This window comes from Podarcis vaucheri (assembly GCF_965113315.1).
Source record: "Podarcis vaucheri genome assembly, chromosome: 9".
Taxonomy (NCBI): domain Eukaryota; kingdom Metazoa; phylum Chordata; class Lepidosauria; order Squamata; family Lacertidae; genus Podarcis; species Podarcis vaucheri.
In genome coordinates, this window is record NC_138767.1 from 732,175 (window position 1) to 749,775 (window position 17,601).

The 17,601-nt window shown below is 53.9% G+C and overlaps 1 protein-coding gene and 1 long non-coding RNA gene across 9 annotated transcripts in view; one reads left to right on the top strand and one right to left on the bottom strand.

The window, feature by feature from the left end:
• Positions 1 to 17,601, top strand: part of DCTN1 (dynactin subunit 1) — a 59,128-nt gene that overhangs the window by 20,492 nt on the left and 21,035 nt on the right. For 3 of the 8 annotated variants that reach the window (XM_082236300.1, XM_082236297.1, XM_082236293.1), the window contains 3 exons: positions 1,745 to 1,765; positions 9,976 to 9,996; positions 15,766 to 15,786. The exons of 1 other annotated variant lie outside the window; for it this stretch is intronic. In XM_082236300.1, coding sequence (XP_082092426.1) covers positions 1,745 to 1,765; positions 9,976 to 9,996; positions 15,766 to 15,786 — 63 coding nt within the window. The remainder of the gene's footprint in view (positions 1 to 1,744; positions 1,766 to 9,975; positions 9,997 to 15,765; positions 15,787 to 17,601) is intronic. 4 more of the 8 variants (XM_082236298.1, XM_082236299.1, XM_082236294.1 and 1 more) reach the window with 3 other exon arrangements.
• On the bottom strand, positions 2,088 to 4,985 carry LOC309540177. Its single transcript, XR_014223102.1, has 2 exons — positions 3,219 to 4,985; positions 2,088 to 2,837 (listed from the first exon to the last, which is right to left on the bottom strand). It is a non-coding gene; the product is annotated as an uncharacterized lncRNA (long non-coding RNA).

A 17,601-nucleotide genomic window follows, 5' to 3' on the forward strand; every position in this document is an offset into this window, starting at 1 on the left:
TCCTGGATTTCTCATTTCTCTCTCTCTGTTCACTCTCCATTGTCGTTCACAGTGCTGCCATCTCACCTGCAACTGGCTTTATTTCTTAATTTCTTTCTCATTTATTCTGCCTATTCAGTCCATCATCAAATGCAACCCCTCCTCTCGCTCACTGAAAACTCTGGTGCCGTCTCTCCCCCTGACTTCTGCAACCTTTGCCTCACTGGCCCTCTGCCAGCACAGCTTGGCCACCTCAGCTCCACCCAGAACTCTGCCCCCAACATTGCTCACCACTCTGGCCAGGTTGTGCCCCCTGATGAAATCCGTCCACCATGTTTTAGTTTGGAGAAAAGGTGAGGAAGAGGAGACTTACTCTCTCCAGGGACTCAAGCTGGGGACCATGGCCCTGTCCTGGAGTTCATCCTGTCCCCTTAAATGACATTTTCTTAGCCACAAGCCCCAAACTTTATAGAAGGGTACGGGCACTGTAATAACATCAGCTGCCAATAATGTTAATAATGTCAGCTCAAAACTTCGTTAGGGAACAGGTCATACCTTGGGCTTCAACCCACCCAGCTGTGGCCTCACTGCCTTCATCTCCATCCTCATTTCCATAAAACTTGCCCACCTTCTGCTGTTTTGGAGAGTGGCCCCCTCCCTTGACTTCTTTTTGCTTCCCAGTCCTGAGTCCAAGGCTGTGCCTGTGGCTTCTTTCTAAGAAGAATGAGGAACTTGAGTCTCGGGGCCACTTTCCTCTGTCCTTTCCAGAAGGGCGTCTGCCTGCACCCCTTGTTCCAAGCTGAATTTGGGAGCTGTGGGCAGGAGTTGTTTGTTGCTCCACTAGATGTCAGCAGAGCCAGGAGATCTTGGGAGCTGCTGTTGCAAAAGAGTCCTTGGCTGTCTAATGGACGGAAGGGCGGTATTTGGCGAGAGTATCTCCTTTGAGGGTTATGCAGGCTACATTATCTGCTTGTATTGCATTGTGGTATCATGTTCATCTCAGTCACTTGCAAATAGTTCTCTGTTTGTAGATAATCATGGCTGAAGAAGAGGCCATTTTGAAATTGGTTTCTTGCTTTGAGGGGAATGGTCGTTCAGGGTGTCCCAACCATTTTCTCTGGGGTTTCCAAACTGACACCAGTGGAACTGACTGCGAGGAGACCCCTGTTCTCCTTTTGAGGTGGGCCCTTCCATACAAGAATTGTTCCATGAAGCAAACTGGCTGCAGTCCTCCGTGGGCTTGCAAGCTCATCAGCCTTTCCTCGGTGAATTCCATATTGCTTACTTCAAAGTCAGCGTGGTTTGGACTGTCCTGTGTTTGGTCTGCTGGTGAGACTTTTCACCTATTGCCTTCCTGCTTTTAATGGAAAGGCAGGATAGAAACCTTAAGTCCTGCTTCCAGGTATCAGCACTACGGCTGAGTTGTGGCATTATATAATTCCCCTCCCACCTCTGCTACTGCTGTGTGAACCACCTTCCATCCGGAGCCCAAGGTGTCCCAGGACCTGGGTGCGAGGAGGCGAAGGCCGGTCCCGTCCTCGTTTCTCAAGCTTGCTTTTCTGTCTTGGTGGAACTCTGGAAGGCTCACGAGGCTGCGAGGAGGAGGAGGAGGAGGAGAAGGAGGAGGGTTGTGTGTGCTGCTGAACGGAGCCCTGAGCGAGGTTTCCCCCACTAGGGCAGCACCCAGCCTGGTCTCCCACCTGCCTTTGGTGCCTAACAGCCTGTATCTGTCTAACATCTCATCTTTTATCCTCTTTCCATGCAGCGTGGAGTGAAACCTAAAAAGGTGGTGCCTCTTTTTTCTCTTGACAGAGTCCCACCCGCGCATGAAACCGTTTCGGCAGGGGCTGCTGTGCCCCCCCCCCTCCGTTGTGCACCAGTGCATGCGCCCTCCTTGCATGTCTGCTCCCTTGGCTGGCGCCTGATGAGTGGGCTTGGAGTGCTTTGCATCAGTGGTTCCCAGTTAGGGGTCTCTGGAGTGCACTCAGGGGGTCCGCAGCCCCATCCCTTGCCTCCCCCCCCCAACTTTTTAAAGGGTCATTTTTGCATGGTAATATCACAAATTTAATGGTCTGTTTTAGCGCTGTATGATTTTCCAGTATATTGGCCAAAATCGGTTCTGAAATCACACTGCGATAACGATTTTGACCCGGTAATAAGCAGCAATATATTGCTCCTCACGGAAGGGAGAGCAGGGCAGCTGGTTTCAAGGCACCGCTGACACCGCACAATGATCTCAGCCGATAACGCTGCTGATCTGAGCTGTCTTCCCTCACGCTGAGGGAGACCAGGGCATCTGATTGCCCTCACTTCAAGGCACCATGGCACTTCCTTTCCCCTGGCACTGAGGCAGAGCAGCTTTTCTCAGCAGGGAAGCAGCAGCAGTCACAGTGGACGTGCCTCTTCTCTAGCTGCTCCGCTGATGGTGACTTGATGTGCCCCCTAGCCCCATCCCCTTCCACTCAAACCATGCAGTGGGGGTGACTCTTCTCCTTCCTCCCCCCCCCACTTGCCTGATTTTTGTGACGGCTCCTTCCCTCATCCCCACGCCCGACCTCCAAATTCAGACATGGTGATATATTGGAATATCACAATGTTTAGCCACTGATACATCACAATGTTGACAACCAGATATCACACAGCCCTAGTCTGTTTTTTAGTATATCTAAAATCCTTTGCTTATTGGGGCTACCTCACATTTTGTTCAAAAAATTGCTTTGCAGAGTTATCAACATTAGGGGGTTCATGGCTTGGCTTTTGAAAAATAGGGGGTCCTCAGTAATTAGCAAATTGTGAGCCGCTGCTTTACATAATTCACATGTTTATAAGCCGCACTTTCATCAGAATATATTGAGGCGCTATACAACGTACAGAGGGACGCGGGTGGCGCTGTGGGTAAAACCTCAGTGCCCAGGACTTGCCGATCGTATGGTCGGTGGTTCGAATCCCCGCGATGGGGTGAGCTCCTGTTGCTCGGTCCCAGCTCCTGCCCACCTAGCAGTTCGAAAACACCCCTAAGTGCAAGTAGATAAATAGGTACCACTTTATAGTGGGAAGGTAAACGGCGTTTCCGTGTGCTGCGCTGGTGCTGGCTCGCCGGAGCAGCTTCGTCACGCTGGCCACGTGACCCGGAAGTGTCTCCGGACAGCGCTGGCTCCCGGCCTCTTAAGTGAGATGGGCGCACAACCCTAGAGTCGGACACGACTGGCCCGTACAGGCAGGGGTACCTTTATCTTTACTTATACAACGTACAAGAACGAAATCAGCAAGAAGCATCAGTATAACATCAGCCAAGACCTGGGTCTGGGCAGCTGGCGGCCCCTGAGCTAGGCTGTTCCAGGGCTCCCTTGCCCCCTGCCAGCTTCACCTCCAAGTCACAAAGTTGGTGGGCTTTGAAAGGGTGCTGCCAGCTGCTTTTTGCCCGGGTGAGCCTGGCTGGGGGTTCTCATGCCAGCACAGCTGCTGCTGATTGCTTCCTTTCCATCTCGCCCTCCTATTAGTTTCTGGCAGGACACAGAAAAGCTTGAACTCAAAGACACACTGCTGGCATCCTGGGTGAGCAAGCCTGGCCAAGAACGAGCAGCCGTGTGCCTCTGAGAAGAGCACAGAGCTGGCTTCCCCTGCCTCTCGCTCTCCCTAACATCAGCCACCCCTGGGGTACTCATCGCAGCAAGGAAGGGACCGCTCCCCCTTTGGGAGAGAAGGGCAATGACCACCCCACTCTCCCTGGGGCACGGGGAGGGGCTTTGTGCCCCCCTTGGTCTTGGGCCTTCAAGCACCAGCTTTTCCTAAGGCAGAATCAAGGAAAGTGCAGCAGAAACACCCATCAGAACAAGAAAGCCCAAAGCTGCCGCTTTTCATGCTTATTCTTCCTATGATTAGTCTAGTGGCAGCTTCGGGGGGGGGGGGGTCAGATCTGGGAAATGAATGGGGGGGGAGGGTCAGGTCAACACCCTCTGCCCCCGGCCCAAGTGGCTGTTGCGGTCGAAATCTGAATCCCCATGACTGCTTTAAGGTACTCCTGCTCCTATCAGTTTGTGAATGAGATCTGATCATGGAATGACCCCGTCCCCTGTGCTCTGAGCCTTGCACCCCAGAGGGAGAAGTCCTACCTTTTGGCTTCTCAGGAGAGGTGGGCTGTCCTTGGCCTCCAGAGGGTGTGGTGGAAATGACCTCTGACTGGGAGAACCTTTCCTGGCCGGGCTTTGAGGGCCCCTTTCCATCTCTGGCAGGGATCCCTTTCTTCCTCCACTGCCGCCGCTGCCGCCGCCGCTGGTGTTGCATGTGCCTCAGGCTTCCTGACCTGCATGGGCTCTGTCCTCCCTCCCTCCCTCTCTCGCTTGTGCTCTTGCTGCTGCTGCTTCTTGCCGATCCGTCTCCTTGCTGCCAACACTTTGCATGAGGCCCCAGCCTGGTCCCAGCTCTGCCTGTCCTCCCATCCTTCAGAGCGCACAGAGAGCAACGGACGTCCAGCTGAGCGACTCTCCTTTCTCTTGGGCTCCTGGCGGCAGGTCTTGACTTGCCTGGCTTGCTTGTGAGTCGGAAGGCAGTACCGGGGGACTCCTCTTGTCCCACGGGGGCTCCCCTTCCTCATGATGAAACGGCTCAGCAGCCTGGAAGAGAAGAGAAGATGGGGCTGCGTTGTGTCTTGTCCCTGAAGCTGCTTGCCCCTTGGCCCTGGGGGTGGGGGGCAGGCTCTTTCTCCAGCTGGCACCCCCCCAAGTATATATGACATTTCAGCATGCTTAAATCTCTCTCAGCCCCCTTTCGGTCTCTTGAAAACAGAGCTGGGTTCAGAACAGCCGAAGGTGGCAGCAGGTAAATCTCAGTTGATGAGATTAGGGAGCTCTTTGCAGCACAGCTCTGCGTTGCTAATCGGGTTACTGGCTCCCTCTGGCTGTGCTTTTTTAGTGACAGATGGTCCCCGTGGTCCCAGAGGGAGAGCCCCCAGAGAGCCCCCTCCCTGCCTGCCCCAACCTATTAACCCTCCCCTCCTCCAGCCCTACCATCTGTCTCCCCACCCGGAAGGAGCCTCTCTGCTCCTGGTGTCTGCCTTCCAGGCCTGGTGGCCTCTCCCTGGTGACAGGGAACACCAGGGCAGGCTGCCTAGTGGCTAGCGCAGCAGGGCCCTCTCCCGCCCTGTGCTCGGCAGGTGAGGCTGAAGGACCAAGGGCGGGGCCTGGGCAGTGAAGGACCTGCGGAAGGACTGCTGAGTGAATGCTAGAAAGAGCCTCTGGACGGCCTCATGGGCCTTCTAGCAGCAGCCTGGGGAGGAGTGGGTCTCTGAGCCCAGTGGCATTCTCTGGTTCTGTTCCCAAAATGCATCCAGCTAGAAAGAGGATCTGGACGGCCTCATGGGCCTTCTAGCAGCAACCTTACCTCGCTTCTCCCCTCCTGGGGAGGAGGAGTGGGTCTCTGAGCCCAGGGGCCTTCTCTGGTTCTGTTCCCAAAATGCATCCAGTGCACCCCCTTTCCACTGGGGGGCAGGCAGGAAGCGCCAAACTGGACTGGGGGAAACTCCTGCTTAGGTAAGATGGTGGTCAGTGAATGATGATGGGTGCAAGTTGGTGGAGTTGCAGGAGGCCAGTTATGCACCCAAAAGCTTTTCCACCATCCTCGTCCCCCGTTGGGGTATCTCTGAAATGCACTCTGGCATCCAGGCGATCACCTTGCTCCCCCCGCCCTCTCCCAGACTGGCAGTGGGCGGTGAGCTCTGTGTGGTAGCTGTCCTAGGTAGGAGAGCCTGTTCCCTGGGACGCAGGACCCGGAGGGTGCTCTTTTTGGAAGCCAGGAGGGGCTGCGTTGGGTCTTCAGAATGGAGCCCTGGTGCCTTATGTACCTCTTTGCTCTTACCTGAGATCAGCAGGGGCAGGGATGGAATTATATAAAATAAAACAGGCAACTCTACACAGGTTGTAAGATGGAGTTGGGCCAGATGTGCAGATCCTGACTCAGTGAGCAATGGGCCATTCTCTGCCCAGCACCTCCCAGTTAGAAGTATCAGGAGGCAGGGAAGAGACCCTGGAGAGCTGTTTCTGCCCTGTGCTGGATGGACACGTAGCCTGGTGTTCAGGCAGCCTTCTGTGTGCTTCTCTTCTGCCTGGCGCTTTGTTTCCTTAGTTTGCTGGTACAGACTGTTTCCCTCTTTGTCCCAGCTGCCCCCCCCCCCCCGTTGGCTGCTGAAAGCGAAGGGCCTTGTCTCCATGTAGCCAGCAGCGGCCTCTCTGGGGTGCTCTCCTGTTGTTCCAGCGCCCTGCGTGGGCCTTTGGGACTTGGTGTCATCTTGCAGAGCTCTGCTCTTCTGAGCTCCTTTTATCAGGTCAGCCCTGATTGCAGCTTCCTGGCGCCTTAATGGCTGCTCTGCCAGGGCGTCCTCATTGGGAGCTCACTTTTGAGTCAGAGACCTTGCTTGTCAAGGGAGCTGCTTTGCCCGGCAGTTGGTGGGCAGAGGAAAGGCAGGGGCTTGTACCCAGCAGAGTCTCATTTGTGCAAGGACTTTTCTCTGAGCAACAGAACTTCTCCTCCTCCCTCTCCTTGTCTCCTCCCCAGGTCTGCTACAGAGGGTGGGGTGGACACCCAAGAAAATATTTGGGGGGGGCATGCACAGGGAGACAAGGAGAAAGGAAAGTTCCTTTGTGTAAGTGGAAGTCCTGTGATCAGAGCAGCTTCGTCGAATACAATGTGGTCTTTCTGTTAGCGTTGTGCTTGCAGCATTGTGATACCTGGCCTGGAGTAGATTCCAGGTGAAACATGCTGCCAGCTTAAAAGGCTTCCGTGAAGTGGTGCTCCTGGCATAGGCTATGAGCTCCAGCAGAAGTCCCACATGTGCGTGGCGCCACGGTCGCCTTTTCCAATCACCTGGGAGGTGCTGAGCATTCTCCTGGCTCCAGGTCACCAAGCCCAGCTCTCTGCAGAGTGTGGGGATCCCATGGCCTGGCCCCTTTCCCCAGCCAGCTGCCTTGGCAGTAAAGGCAGTCCGCAACTCTGCCCTGTCTACGCCCGCTTGGAAGCTTCACCGCCACCACTTGTTTCCACAAAAGAGACAGGATCACAGGAAGCTGCTCTTTACCAAGTCAGACCATTGCTCCATCCTCAGTACTGTCCACACTGACTGGCAGTGGCCCTGCAGGATTTCTCCATGCTGTAGCCTCTCTCAGCCCTCCCAGGAAACGCTGGGGATTGAACCCGGGACATTCTGCACACCAAGCAGTTGCTCCAGTGCTGAGCTGCAGCCCTTTCGATCCTCCCAAAGTTTGGTCTTTGGGGCAGCTGATCCTCAGGCAACAGTTGAGATGAGGAGGCATTTTCAAGGAAGTTCTCCTGCCAGCTTGCCACAAATACTCCCCAGTCCCTTGGGCCAGTTGCCGCTGTCCTCTCCCCCAGGAAGAGGGGCTGTGCTGGCCTTTAGCTGTCTGTGGTTCTTAGCGGGGAAAACTCCCTGTGGGTGACCAGCGTCCTGGCTTGGCTCTGCTTTCTCTGGGAGGATGAGAAACAGCTTCTCTGGCCACCCCTCTGGGCTGACCACAAGGGCAAGCTATGAGCCAGTGTGCAGATCTCCTACTGCAACAAATGGGCATTCTTCCTCTTCGAGGATAGATCCTAAATGTCATTTCTTCCCAATGTTTGCTCTTTTTGCATTGCTTGGACTTATTGACCACATTGTCATAGTTCACCTTTGGGGCAAGTGCTCACAACCTTCTGCTGCCGTTCTCATTCAGTCCAGTCGCTGTGATTGTGGAGGATAAGGTTGGCCCTGAAGCGGAGCTTGTTTTGGGAAGACGACATGGACACTTTGCAAGCCAAGTGGCAAATAAGAAAGAGCTTGGTGTCTTTATTCATAGCTGCCGAAAAGCCTCTTAAAGCTTTGTGAATAATTTTTATTCATGGTAGCAAAATTAAAGATTCTGAATTTTCTTTCCATTTTATGCAAAAGGCCAGTTTGAGAAAGTATGAGAGAGAGAGAGAACCAAGGGAAATCCCTGAAACCAAAAGAGGGTCTTCCTCGCCTGTATAGTGTTGTGACAATGCCACTGAAAAAGTTCACTTCTGCCCAATTTTTGGGGCTTCCGCTCATTTTTGCTGCTTTCCCCCCTTTAATCCCATAGTTGATCTGGAAAGCATCAGTCCCTTTCAGACACCCCAAAGTCCTGATGGGGAACCTCCAGCCCAGTGTCAGGCGCCAGCTCCCGTCAGGCAGAAAGGTGGCCAAGTCTGGAAGGGAATGCTGGCGACTCTGGGCCTGACACGAGGTCCAGAGGTCCAGAGCGCAGGCATCCCTGTGGACAAGCTTCTTGGGCATTAGTGAGATGGAGAACAAATGGAGCAGGCGAAAAGGAAGGCGGGGCTGCGTTCCTCTCTATGGCCTGCCCTGGAGATGCTTCCAGAAGAGCAACCGAGAGGAACATACCGAAAACACTAGAAGTAATTATAATAATTAATAATAATAATTTATTATTTATACCCCACCCATCTGGCTGAGTTTCCCCAGCCACTCTGGGCGGCTTCCAATCGAGTGTTAAAACAATACAGCATTAAATATTAAAAACTTCCCTAAACAGGGCTGCCTTCAGATGTCTTTTAAAGATAGGATAGCTGCTGATTTCCTTCACATCTGAAGGGAGGGTGCTCCACAGGGCGGGCGCCACCACAGAGAAGGCCCTCTGTCTACTCACAATGAGGGAACCACCAGAAGGCCCTCAGAGCTGGACCTCAGTGTCCAGGCAGAACAATGGGGGTGGAGACGCTTCTTCAGGTATACTGGACAGAGGCCGTTTAGGGCTTTAAAGGTCAGCACCTTTAAAGTTTGCATTATAGCCCGTTATGACATGAGCAGCATCAAGTAACACAGGCCTCTGCCTGTGGTGAAGTGTCTGAGTGACAGCCGTCATTTAGTTTTGTTCATAATAATTCTCAGCATGAGATCATCTACTCTGTGATGCTCAGGTTGGTACAATTGCTGAAATCAGGGCTAGGAGGCTTCCTTGGCACCCGATATTTCATACATATTCCACAGTCCTCCAGAGGCATCTGTGCTGTGTCCGTCTTCTCCTGTGTCCTAGAGACCCTGATGGTCAACTTGCCCATGGCATGGGACCTTCCTCACAAGCAGACAGGACTCCTCCATGGCTCCGGGTTCAAGTCACGTAGTGTCTTCCTAAAGCCATCCCTTCTTAACGTTGGATTTTGTGCTCCTGCGCTGCATGTGTGTGTTCCCTCTTTGTTTTTCTGCCTGCGATGGTGAGCAAAGGACTTGGCTTGACTGATGAATCCTTTGATGACGGCGGGGTGGCGGGGGCAGTTGTGCCCAAGTCCTGGCGAATGAGATCCTGTCCTCCACGAGATCCCTGAAGCGAGTTGTGGAACGGAGGAGGAGGGAGCTCCCGGGTCTTCTGGGCGCGGAGACTAAGACCAGCCCCGGGAGAAGGGAGAGGGAGGGAAGCACCAAGAAGCCTTTTAATTAGCCAGGGAGACAGCTGAGCCGAAGGCGTTGCTAAGTGACAAGGAGCCCCTCGCCTGTCCCCGAGAGGCGCCATCCCTTTCTCTTCCCTCCTCTTCTCACTTTGCCGAAGAAAAGGCTCCGTCTCCGGTTCTGCAGTCGCAGCAGCGGCGCGTCTGGATCAGAGATCTGCCTGCGAGGAACTCGGGGGAGGGAGGGGATGATCCAGGAGTGGTGATGTAATGAGCAGCTGGGGCGGTGGTTGGAGGCCAGTGGCGAAAGGATGTGCGGCCCGCGGTGCTGGCTGCTGGGGTGCTCCTGGGCTCCCGAGCCCCTGTAATCGCCCCGAGGTCTGAGAGGAGCTGCCGGGGCCGGACTGCCGGGCCGGAGGACAGCGGAGGGAAGACGACGGAGCTGCAGCCATTTGCAAGATCTCCTGGACAGGCTGTGCTGCATTGTTGTGATTGAATGGTCTAATATTCTGCCTGCCTCTTTCTCTCTCCCTCTGTCTCTGCCTTCCTCTTCTCTGTCTCTGCCTCTTATCTCCTGCAACCATGAAGCAGGCCGCAACTGCACGGAAGGTACAGTCTAATGCAAATGCTGCTGCTGCTTCTAAACCATTTTGTTTGCTGAAACGATTTTTTTTTGGGGGGGGGTTGTCATTTTGAGTTTGTCTCCTTCATGCGGGCCATGGGGATGAGGAGTGTGGAGCCGCTGGAAGGGGGCTGGAGACAGCACATGTTTGGATCTAAGGCGCGATGTGCTTGCATTTCATTCCCCATCTTCCTGATTTGAGTTCCCCTCCCTCTTCATCTCCTTGGTGTTGCATGCAGCATATATATTTTTTTACCTCCAAGCAGCCTGGAGGGCCAGTGTTGCTGTTGCTGCCGCTGCTGCCGCTGCCCGGGGCCGGGGAAGAGGGGGTTGCCTGCTCTGGGAAAGTTGCCCGTGAACTGCTCTCTCTTGTCTTCTTCTCCGCCGGATCAGCCATTTTCCTCGGCTTCTCACACTTCTGGCTAATTTGACAGTCTTCACTGTCAGGAGCTTGCCTTCCTCCTTCTCTGAGGGGCATTTTGCTCTTCGGACTGCACAGTCTGTCCCCTCCGCTTTGCCCATGCCATTGCTGGGGTTTTCTGCATGCAAGGCTAAGCGTGTGAGCAGTTTAGAGGCAAATGTGCAAGTTTCCTGCCGCAGCAGGGATGCTGCGTAGACTGGCTTACGTGACGGGAAATGTGCCCAGTGCCCGATTCTGGGCCATTGGGCTGGCCAGACTGGGGTGAGGTGCTGCTGCCTGCTGGCTATTTTGAGAGGTGCCTTTAAAATCCAGCAGAAGGGGAGCCTTGGCAGAGGCAGCTCTTGAGGTCCTGCTCGCTGCCCCCGGTCATGCCAGGGATTCTTCTGGCGCCCACATTGCCTGGCTGTTCAGGCCTTGGGGCACCGATGCCGCTGCTTTGATGCCCTTGCTCCTGCCCTTGCCCTTATTTTGGCTAGTTTTGGTTTTCATCCATCTGGTGCTGCGCTGCTGAGAGATGTTATTTATTTAAGGCGGTATAGAAATAGATCCCAATAAATTAATGCCCCTCTGGCATTTGCGGGGGCCTCTTTAATCATCCCCTGTCCTGCTTTGGAATAAGGAGGCTTTAGGGACGGCTGCAGTGACGGGATTTGTTTCCTGGCAAATGCCCTTTTGGGGTATGATGACCTCGCCTTGCATGCCTCAGGCTCCCTCGGCTTCTTCTCGTGGTCCTTCAGCGGAGGGTTATTGAACTAGGCAGGAGGCTTGGTGGACAGCGGTCACTGTAGGGGAAAGCATGCAGCTCAGCTGTTGGAAAGCAGCAGGAAGTTGATTCCAGCAGGTTTGTCCCCAGTTGCGGACTTGAGGGTGGGCCTGGAGCCATGGTAGGCAATAATATTGCAAGAAGGAAGGAAGGAAGGAGTTGTGTCAGGTGGCACAGGGAAGCACAATCAGCTTTGCTTCCAGCACGTGCAAGTGCTAGGATACACCTTGCACATGGACCTGGTAGCCTGTGGCACTTGGACAAGGAGACCAGGCAGAGCCAGGCTGCCAGTCACCTATCTCTGCCCTGAGGCTTCTCTTGACAGGCCCTTCTCCTTTATGCAGACAGAAAAGGCACTGAATTGGAGTTCCTGGCATCCCAGCTGGGATTTCCGCCCGCCCCCAGTCTAAGGAAGTAGCCTGAAGCTCTGTACATGAAAGCAGTCCTGAACTGGCCTTTCTGTGAAAGGGACATGTTGCTCCTTGGGCAATTCTTTTTTTGGGGGGGAGTGGTGTTGGGAGCCTGAGGCATCTGCTCAAATGCCGGACCACAGAGACTGAAGGCCAGTTTGTGACCTTGCCTGCTTTTGTGTCAGGGCTCTTGCTTTTAAAGGCAGGGCAAGATGGCTGGTGTAGATCCCAAGTCAGCTGATACAACAAACCAGTCTGCTTCTTGGGAAAGGCAGGCTCCTTCCTGGAGCGCAAGCTTGGGAAGTCACTCCTGGGCCGCAGGAGGATGGGGCCAGGTGTGGGACGGTGGCTTGCTTGCCTAGGCTGGGTCACCTCATCATGGTCTGGGTCTTCAAGAAAGAAAGCTGAATGGAGGGAATCGTAGTTGAACTTGCAGCGTCCGCAACTGGAAAACCCATGCCCTTCATCCATCTCTCTCTTTTAAATGTGTTTATTCCTTTGTGTGCCTTGAAGAAGACTGCTTTGCTCCCCAAAAGTTTCCCACTCAAGAACTATGCAAGGAACGTGAATCACGGCTTGTTGCACCACGAGAGCCTAAGATTGCGTCTTGGGTTTAATGGGTGGCTGTAGGTGTCGCTGATATTCACGGACTTCATAGTTCATGGGTTGAATGCCTCGTGGAGGGCAGGATGAGGTGGGCGAAAAGGGCACGAAGCCGTTGCTGTCCTTGCGTTGGAGCGTGGCTGCAGCTGGCCTTTCCATAGCCAGAAACAGGTGGGCTGAAATCATCCGCTCTGGATGGGGAGAGCGCCTGCCTCGGGTGGGGCTGGAGAGGGTGTTGCTGCGGCTGAGAGGCAGGCAGGGAGGCCGCCTTGTCCAGCCTGGGACAGGGCAGGGAAAGGCCTTGTTGCTGGTGCTCTGCTGTGGCTGCTGGGCATACATCTCCTCTTCCGAAGAGACATTTCCCCCTTGGAGCCGAGGCAGAGAGGCTTTGAGGGGGAGGAAAATTTGCGCAACAGCATCAGGTATTCAGATTCTGGCGCTCCACTTGCATATTGCACATCATTCCTGCTGGCTGCAACCTTTGGCTTGTCCTTGGCACACAGTTAGGCTGTTTGGTCCTGTAGGAGCTGTGAAGCCACGATGAGGCGGGCAAGGCACTGGTGCATACGGGGGGGGGGAGCGTGTTCTGTATTTTTTTTATATTTACATGGTGCACCAGAAGCAGCAAAACCAGACGCTTTCACCTGCCTCACCTGCCAGAAAACATGTCTCTCCAGTCACAGCAGGTGCTGTAACTCCCCCGTGGTTGGACTTTACTCCCAAAGGCTCCCTCCTCCTCCGCTGTCTCCCGAGACAGAAGGATGCCAACCATATATGAACAAAACTTAAGCTCTGCTCTTCTGGTGCATTTATTCTGGCTGGATTGCAACCAGTGGTATTCCAGTGATGTTCTCACAATGGCCATCTTAGGGTTGGGTGGAAGTAGACCTTCCCCTCCGAGACATGGACTGCTCTCCTTACCCACTTGGCCAAGCGCCCTCTGACTGCATTCACCAGCCGGGAAGGACTGTGGCTTAGTGGCGGAGGGCCTGCTTTGCATGCCTGATGTCCCTGGTTCAGTGCCCTGCTTCCCCAGGTAGGGCTGGGGCTGAGACTCTGGAGAGCTTCTGCCAAGTGAGCTAGATGGACCCATGGCCTGACTCCCAAGAAGGCACTTCCTTAGGTTGATCTCACCACACTTCAGGGATCTCGCCCACATCCTTCTGCTAAAGTGGAGGCTCTCCCCCTAGGAAGCCTTCTTCCAGCAAGAGGGGCATTTAGCCCAGTGACTGTCCATTAAAGGTAAAGGGTAAAGGGACCCCTGACCATTAGGTCCAGTCGTGGATGACTCTGAGGTTGCGGCGCTCTTCTCGCTTTACTGGCCAAGGGAGCCAGCGTATAGCTTCCGGGTCATGTGGCCAGCATGACTGAGCCGCTTCTGGCGAACCAGAGCAGCGCACGGAAACGCCGTTTACCTTCCCACCAGAGTGGTACCTATTTATCTACTTGCATTTTTGGTGTGCTTTCGAACTGCTAGGTTGGCAGGAGCAGGGACCGAGCAACGGGAGGATTTGAACTGCCGATCTTCTGATCGGCAAATCCTAGGCTCTGTGGTTTAACCCACAGGGCCACCCGCGTCCCTTAGATGTCCATTAGATGGTCCCCAAAACTACACAAACTGCACAGAGCAAAGGGTATATGAGGGCAACTGTGGAGAAAGCAGTCTTGAAGTTCCGATTTGCCACTCTCAGAGATACAGGCCACACCTGGCCTGACTCTGCAGGCACGCAGGCAGGAGCTGGGAAGGGAAAGAACCTGCGCTGTGCACCCCAAAGGCAGAAGGTTGGCTACCAGTCCCCCCTGCTCCCCCTCCCCAGCCACAAGTTCCAGCTCAGCACTTTGTTCTTTGGAAGTTTGTTCCTCAGGGAGAACAAGGGGCGCTTGAGAGGCTGGCCTTTGCAAGCTTAGCAGGGGAGAAGGGACAATGCCTGGAGCCGCCTCCCTCCCCGGACAATGGGGACTTTGTCAGTGTCTTGTTTTGCCTGGAGGCGCCAGTGTTGGCTGTCAGCAAAGCCTCTGGGCACAGGCGGCTGGCAAGGCGGGGGCTGGAGCTCCAGGAGAGGAGGGCAGAGCAAGGGGAGGGCAGCTGCAGCCCCCAGTGGTGTTTTGCAGGTGGCAGAGCGGCGGGGGCACCGTCCTGCAGCCCTCTCAGAGCTGCACCCCCAGGAGAGTTCTGCACTGCCATGTGCTGTCTCAGTGTTTCAGCAAGATGGGAAGGGCAGCTGCCTCCTCCTCAATCTTGGAAGTGTTGCCTGGATCGGGGCCTTGTGGGTGTCATCAGTCTGCCCAGACCTTAATAGCAGAGCAGGGATTTCCAGCTTCCGGCCCTGGCATCTCTAGCTGTGACTCCCCTCTGCCAGGAAACTCCTTCATGTGAGTGGAGACACTGAGTCCTCTGCAGGATCCGTCCCCTTTCCCCCTCTCTCTTATCCCCTGGGAAGTCAGGACGGCCTTTGACCCCCAGAGCTCCCAAGTGCCTTGAAGGCCCTGGGTAGGGTCAGCTCCAAGCTCTGGCCCAGGTGCAGGTTCCCTTCAAGATTTCTCCAACTTCACCCGCCTCTGAAGCGAGTCTTGGCTGCTATGAAGTTTGCTGCCTCCTCTGCTTGCAGTGCTCTGTCACTTAATGGATATCCAGCGTGGGGGCCAAAGGTCTTTGGTCTGCCACCTTTTCTTTTCAATTGGAAGTTCAAAAAGCACATAATTCTATGTACACTAAACAAGAGAGAGAGAAAGAAAAAGAGAAACAGCACCCGTGTAGAAGGGGAAATAAAGGGGGCAGGGGAAGAAACCCAAAACTGTATACAGTCGTATCTTGATTTTTGAACAGCTTAGTTCTTGCACATTTTGGCTCCTGAACGCCACAAACCTGGAAGTGAGAGTTCCGGTTTGCGAACTATTTTTGGAAGCCAATTTTGCAGCCAATCAGAAGCCGTGCTCTGGTTTCCAAACATTTTGGAAGTCGAACCTTCTTCTGAACGGATTCCGTTCGACTTCCAAGGTATGACTGTACTTTACAGAGTTGCTATTGTACTTCACCAGATCTTAACCCGTTACAGTATTTGTAAGAATGGATTCCAAATACCATTGAATTTGTCTGAGTTTATATGCAAGTTGTTCATACATTGCAAGTTTGTACAAGTTTTCAATCCAATCACAGAAGGGAGCCGCATTTTTATTTTTCCAATTCGTCAGTGTCCGTCCTTTTGCTGTGGCAAGGGCCCCTTTGCCCCTTGACTTCAGAGGCAGGGAGGTCTGTCCCTTGTCCAGGAAGAGGAGACCAGGCTGCTCCGGGTGTCCAGCCTCACAGCACTGGGAGGAGCCCCATCTGGACTGTGCATGAGCAGCAGCTTGGCTTGCGGGGGGGTTGGGGGGGTGTCGGGGTGCCAGACTCGCGGAGCTGATGGCGCGCGCACTAACCACTCTCCTGTCTCTCTTCTTCCCTCCGCACTTTGTTCTGTCCTGCCGCTGCCGTGTCTCTGTGTCTCCCTGTTCCTGTCTTCCCCATCTGTCTGTCTGCCTGTCTCCTCCTCCTCTGCCTTCTGCTCCTGCCGGCCTCCAGACCACCACCAGGAGGCCCAAGGTGAGAACCGGTGGGCTTTGCGCAGCTCTTTCGAATGCTCTCTGCTGCTGAAGGGTCTGAGGCCCCTCTGAGCTGACTCTTGCTACAGCCTCTCTCCTCTGTGGCAGGGTAGAGAGGGTGTCTCAGTATATCTCAGCCTCACCTACCTCCGTGGTTGCTGTGGGGATTATATGGGCAGGAGAACCACGGATGCTCCCTGGAGAAACATGGGATAATGCAAATGAATAATGCAAATGAAAAAGCCAGGGCTTTTTCGGCCGTGGCCCCAATCTGGTGGAACGCTGTGTCCCAAGAGATTAGGGCCCTGCGGGACTTGACATCTTTCCGCAGGGCCTGCAAGACGGAGCTGTTCCACCAGGCCTTTGGCCAAGGCACAGCCTGACCCCCTCTAGCCCACTGAACACTCAACTCTAGCCCATGTTTGCCATTAATTTGATTCTGAATTGATTTTAGAAAGTATTTTAATTAATTGATTGTGATTTTATGTAAACTGTGTTACTTTTATTGTTTGCCGCTCTGAGCCCGGCTTCGGCTGGGGAGGGCGGGATATAAATAAATTATTATTATTATGATTATTATTATACGACATGGCATGAGTCTTTCTCATCTTCTAGCAAGGAGTCCAATTTTAGTGACAAGAGGCATAGTTTGATAGACGGTAATTTCACATTTTGAGAGCTCTCTGATGTCTGCTATCTGGACACAGTGACTTGGTTAATTTTCACCTTGCCCGTTGTCCCCTCCCTCTGATGTGGGCCTTCAGGTGCTCTCCCAGGCAGATTCTTGAAAGGTGAGCAGGAATGTGCCCCCATATCGCCATCCTGGGCCCAGAGAAGCAGGCCTGTCTGGAGGCAGGCGTGGGAGCAGATCCCACAAAGCCCCATATCTGCCCCTCGGCCGCTTTGATTGACAGAAGTGGCACTGCTGCAGGTGCCACATAATGCCAGGTCTGCACTTGCCAGAACTTGATTATTTAGTGTGGCAGTACAAGCACTTTGGAAGTCCCTTCTGGTTGAGCTCAAGCAGGTGCCTTCACAGTACCCTTTTCGCCACCTGCCAAAACCAGTCTTGTTTAGACCCAGATGCTTAGAAAGTTGGGGTAATTTTAAAAGTTGGAAGTATTCTAACTTCGGGGTGTTTTGTGTTTTAAAGTGTATTTTTCTTGATTTTCTTGTTTTATCTTTTCATAAACCTCTTTGAGGTCCCCCTCCCTTTCCCCCCCCAATAAAGTGGTTTATCAGTTTTATGAAATAAATAAAAGCCTGGCTGTGAAGCCAGCATCCCACCGCAGGGGAGCCTGGCTGAGCAGGACTCCAGGCTGCAGAGCCCCCGGGGGTGAGAGCCCCCGGGGGTGAGAGCCCCCCAGCGCCTTCTGCAATGACCCTTCCCTTGACGGTGTCAGGGTTCCAGTTGAACCAGGGCGGTGTCTTGATTTTAAGGCCAGGTTTCATCCTTGGGACACAAATAGGAACGGCTAAGAGAGTGCCCCAGAGCTGGTACAGAGTGCTTTTACCATAGGGAAGCCCTAGGAGTCGAGCAGGGCTTCCAAGCAGGCTTCCAGAAAAAAATGGCCCATTGGGAGGTTTGCTGTCAAAGTAGCATTTTTTTACACACGCACACACACACAAACCCTCTCCTCTGCATTGCCCTTAAGTGTCAGAATCTTCTCCAACTCCTGCTGATTCCTGGATTCATCAGTCCCCGTGTGTTTCTTGCAGAAGCTGTGTGAGATCTGCCGTTTCGGTTGTGCAATGCCCTTGCCCCAGAGAGCAGCCCATGGGCTCAGCGCAGCCAGCATCCTTCTAACATGCTTTC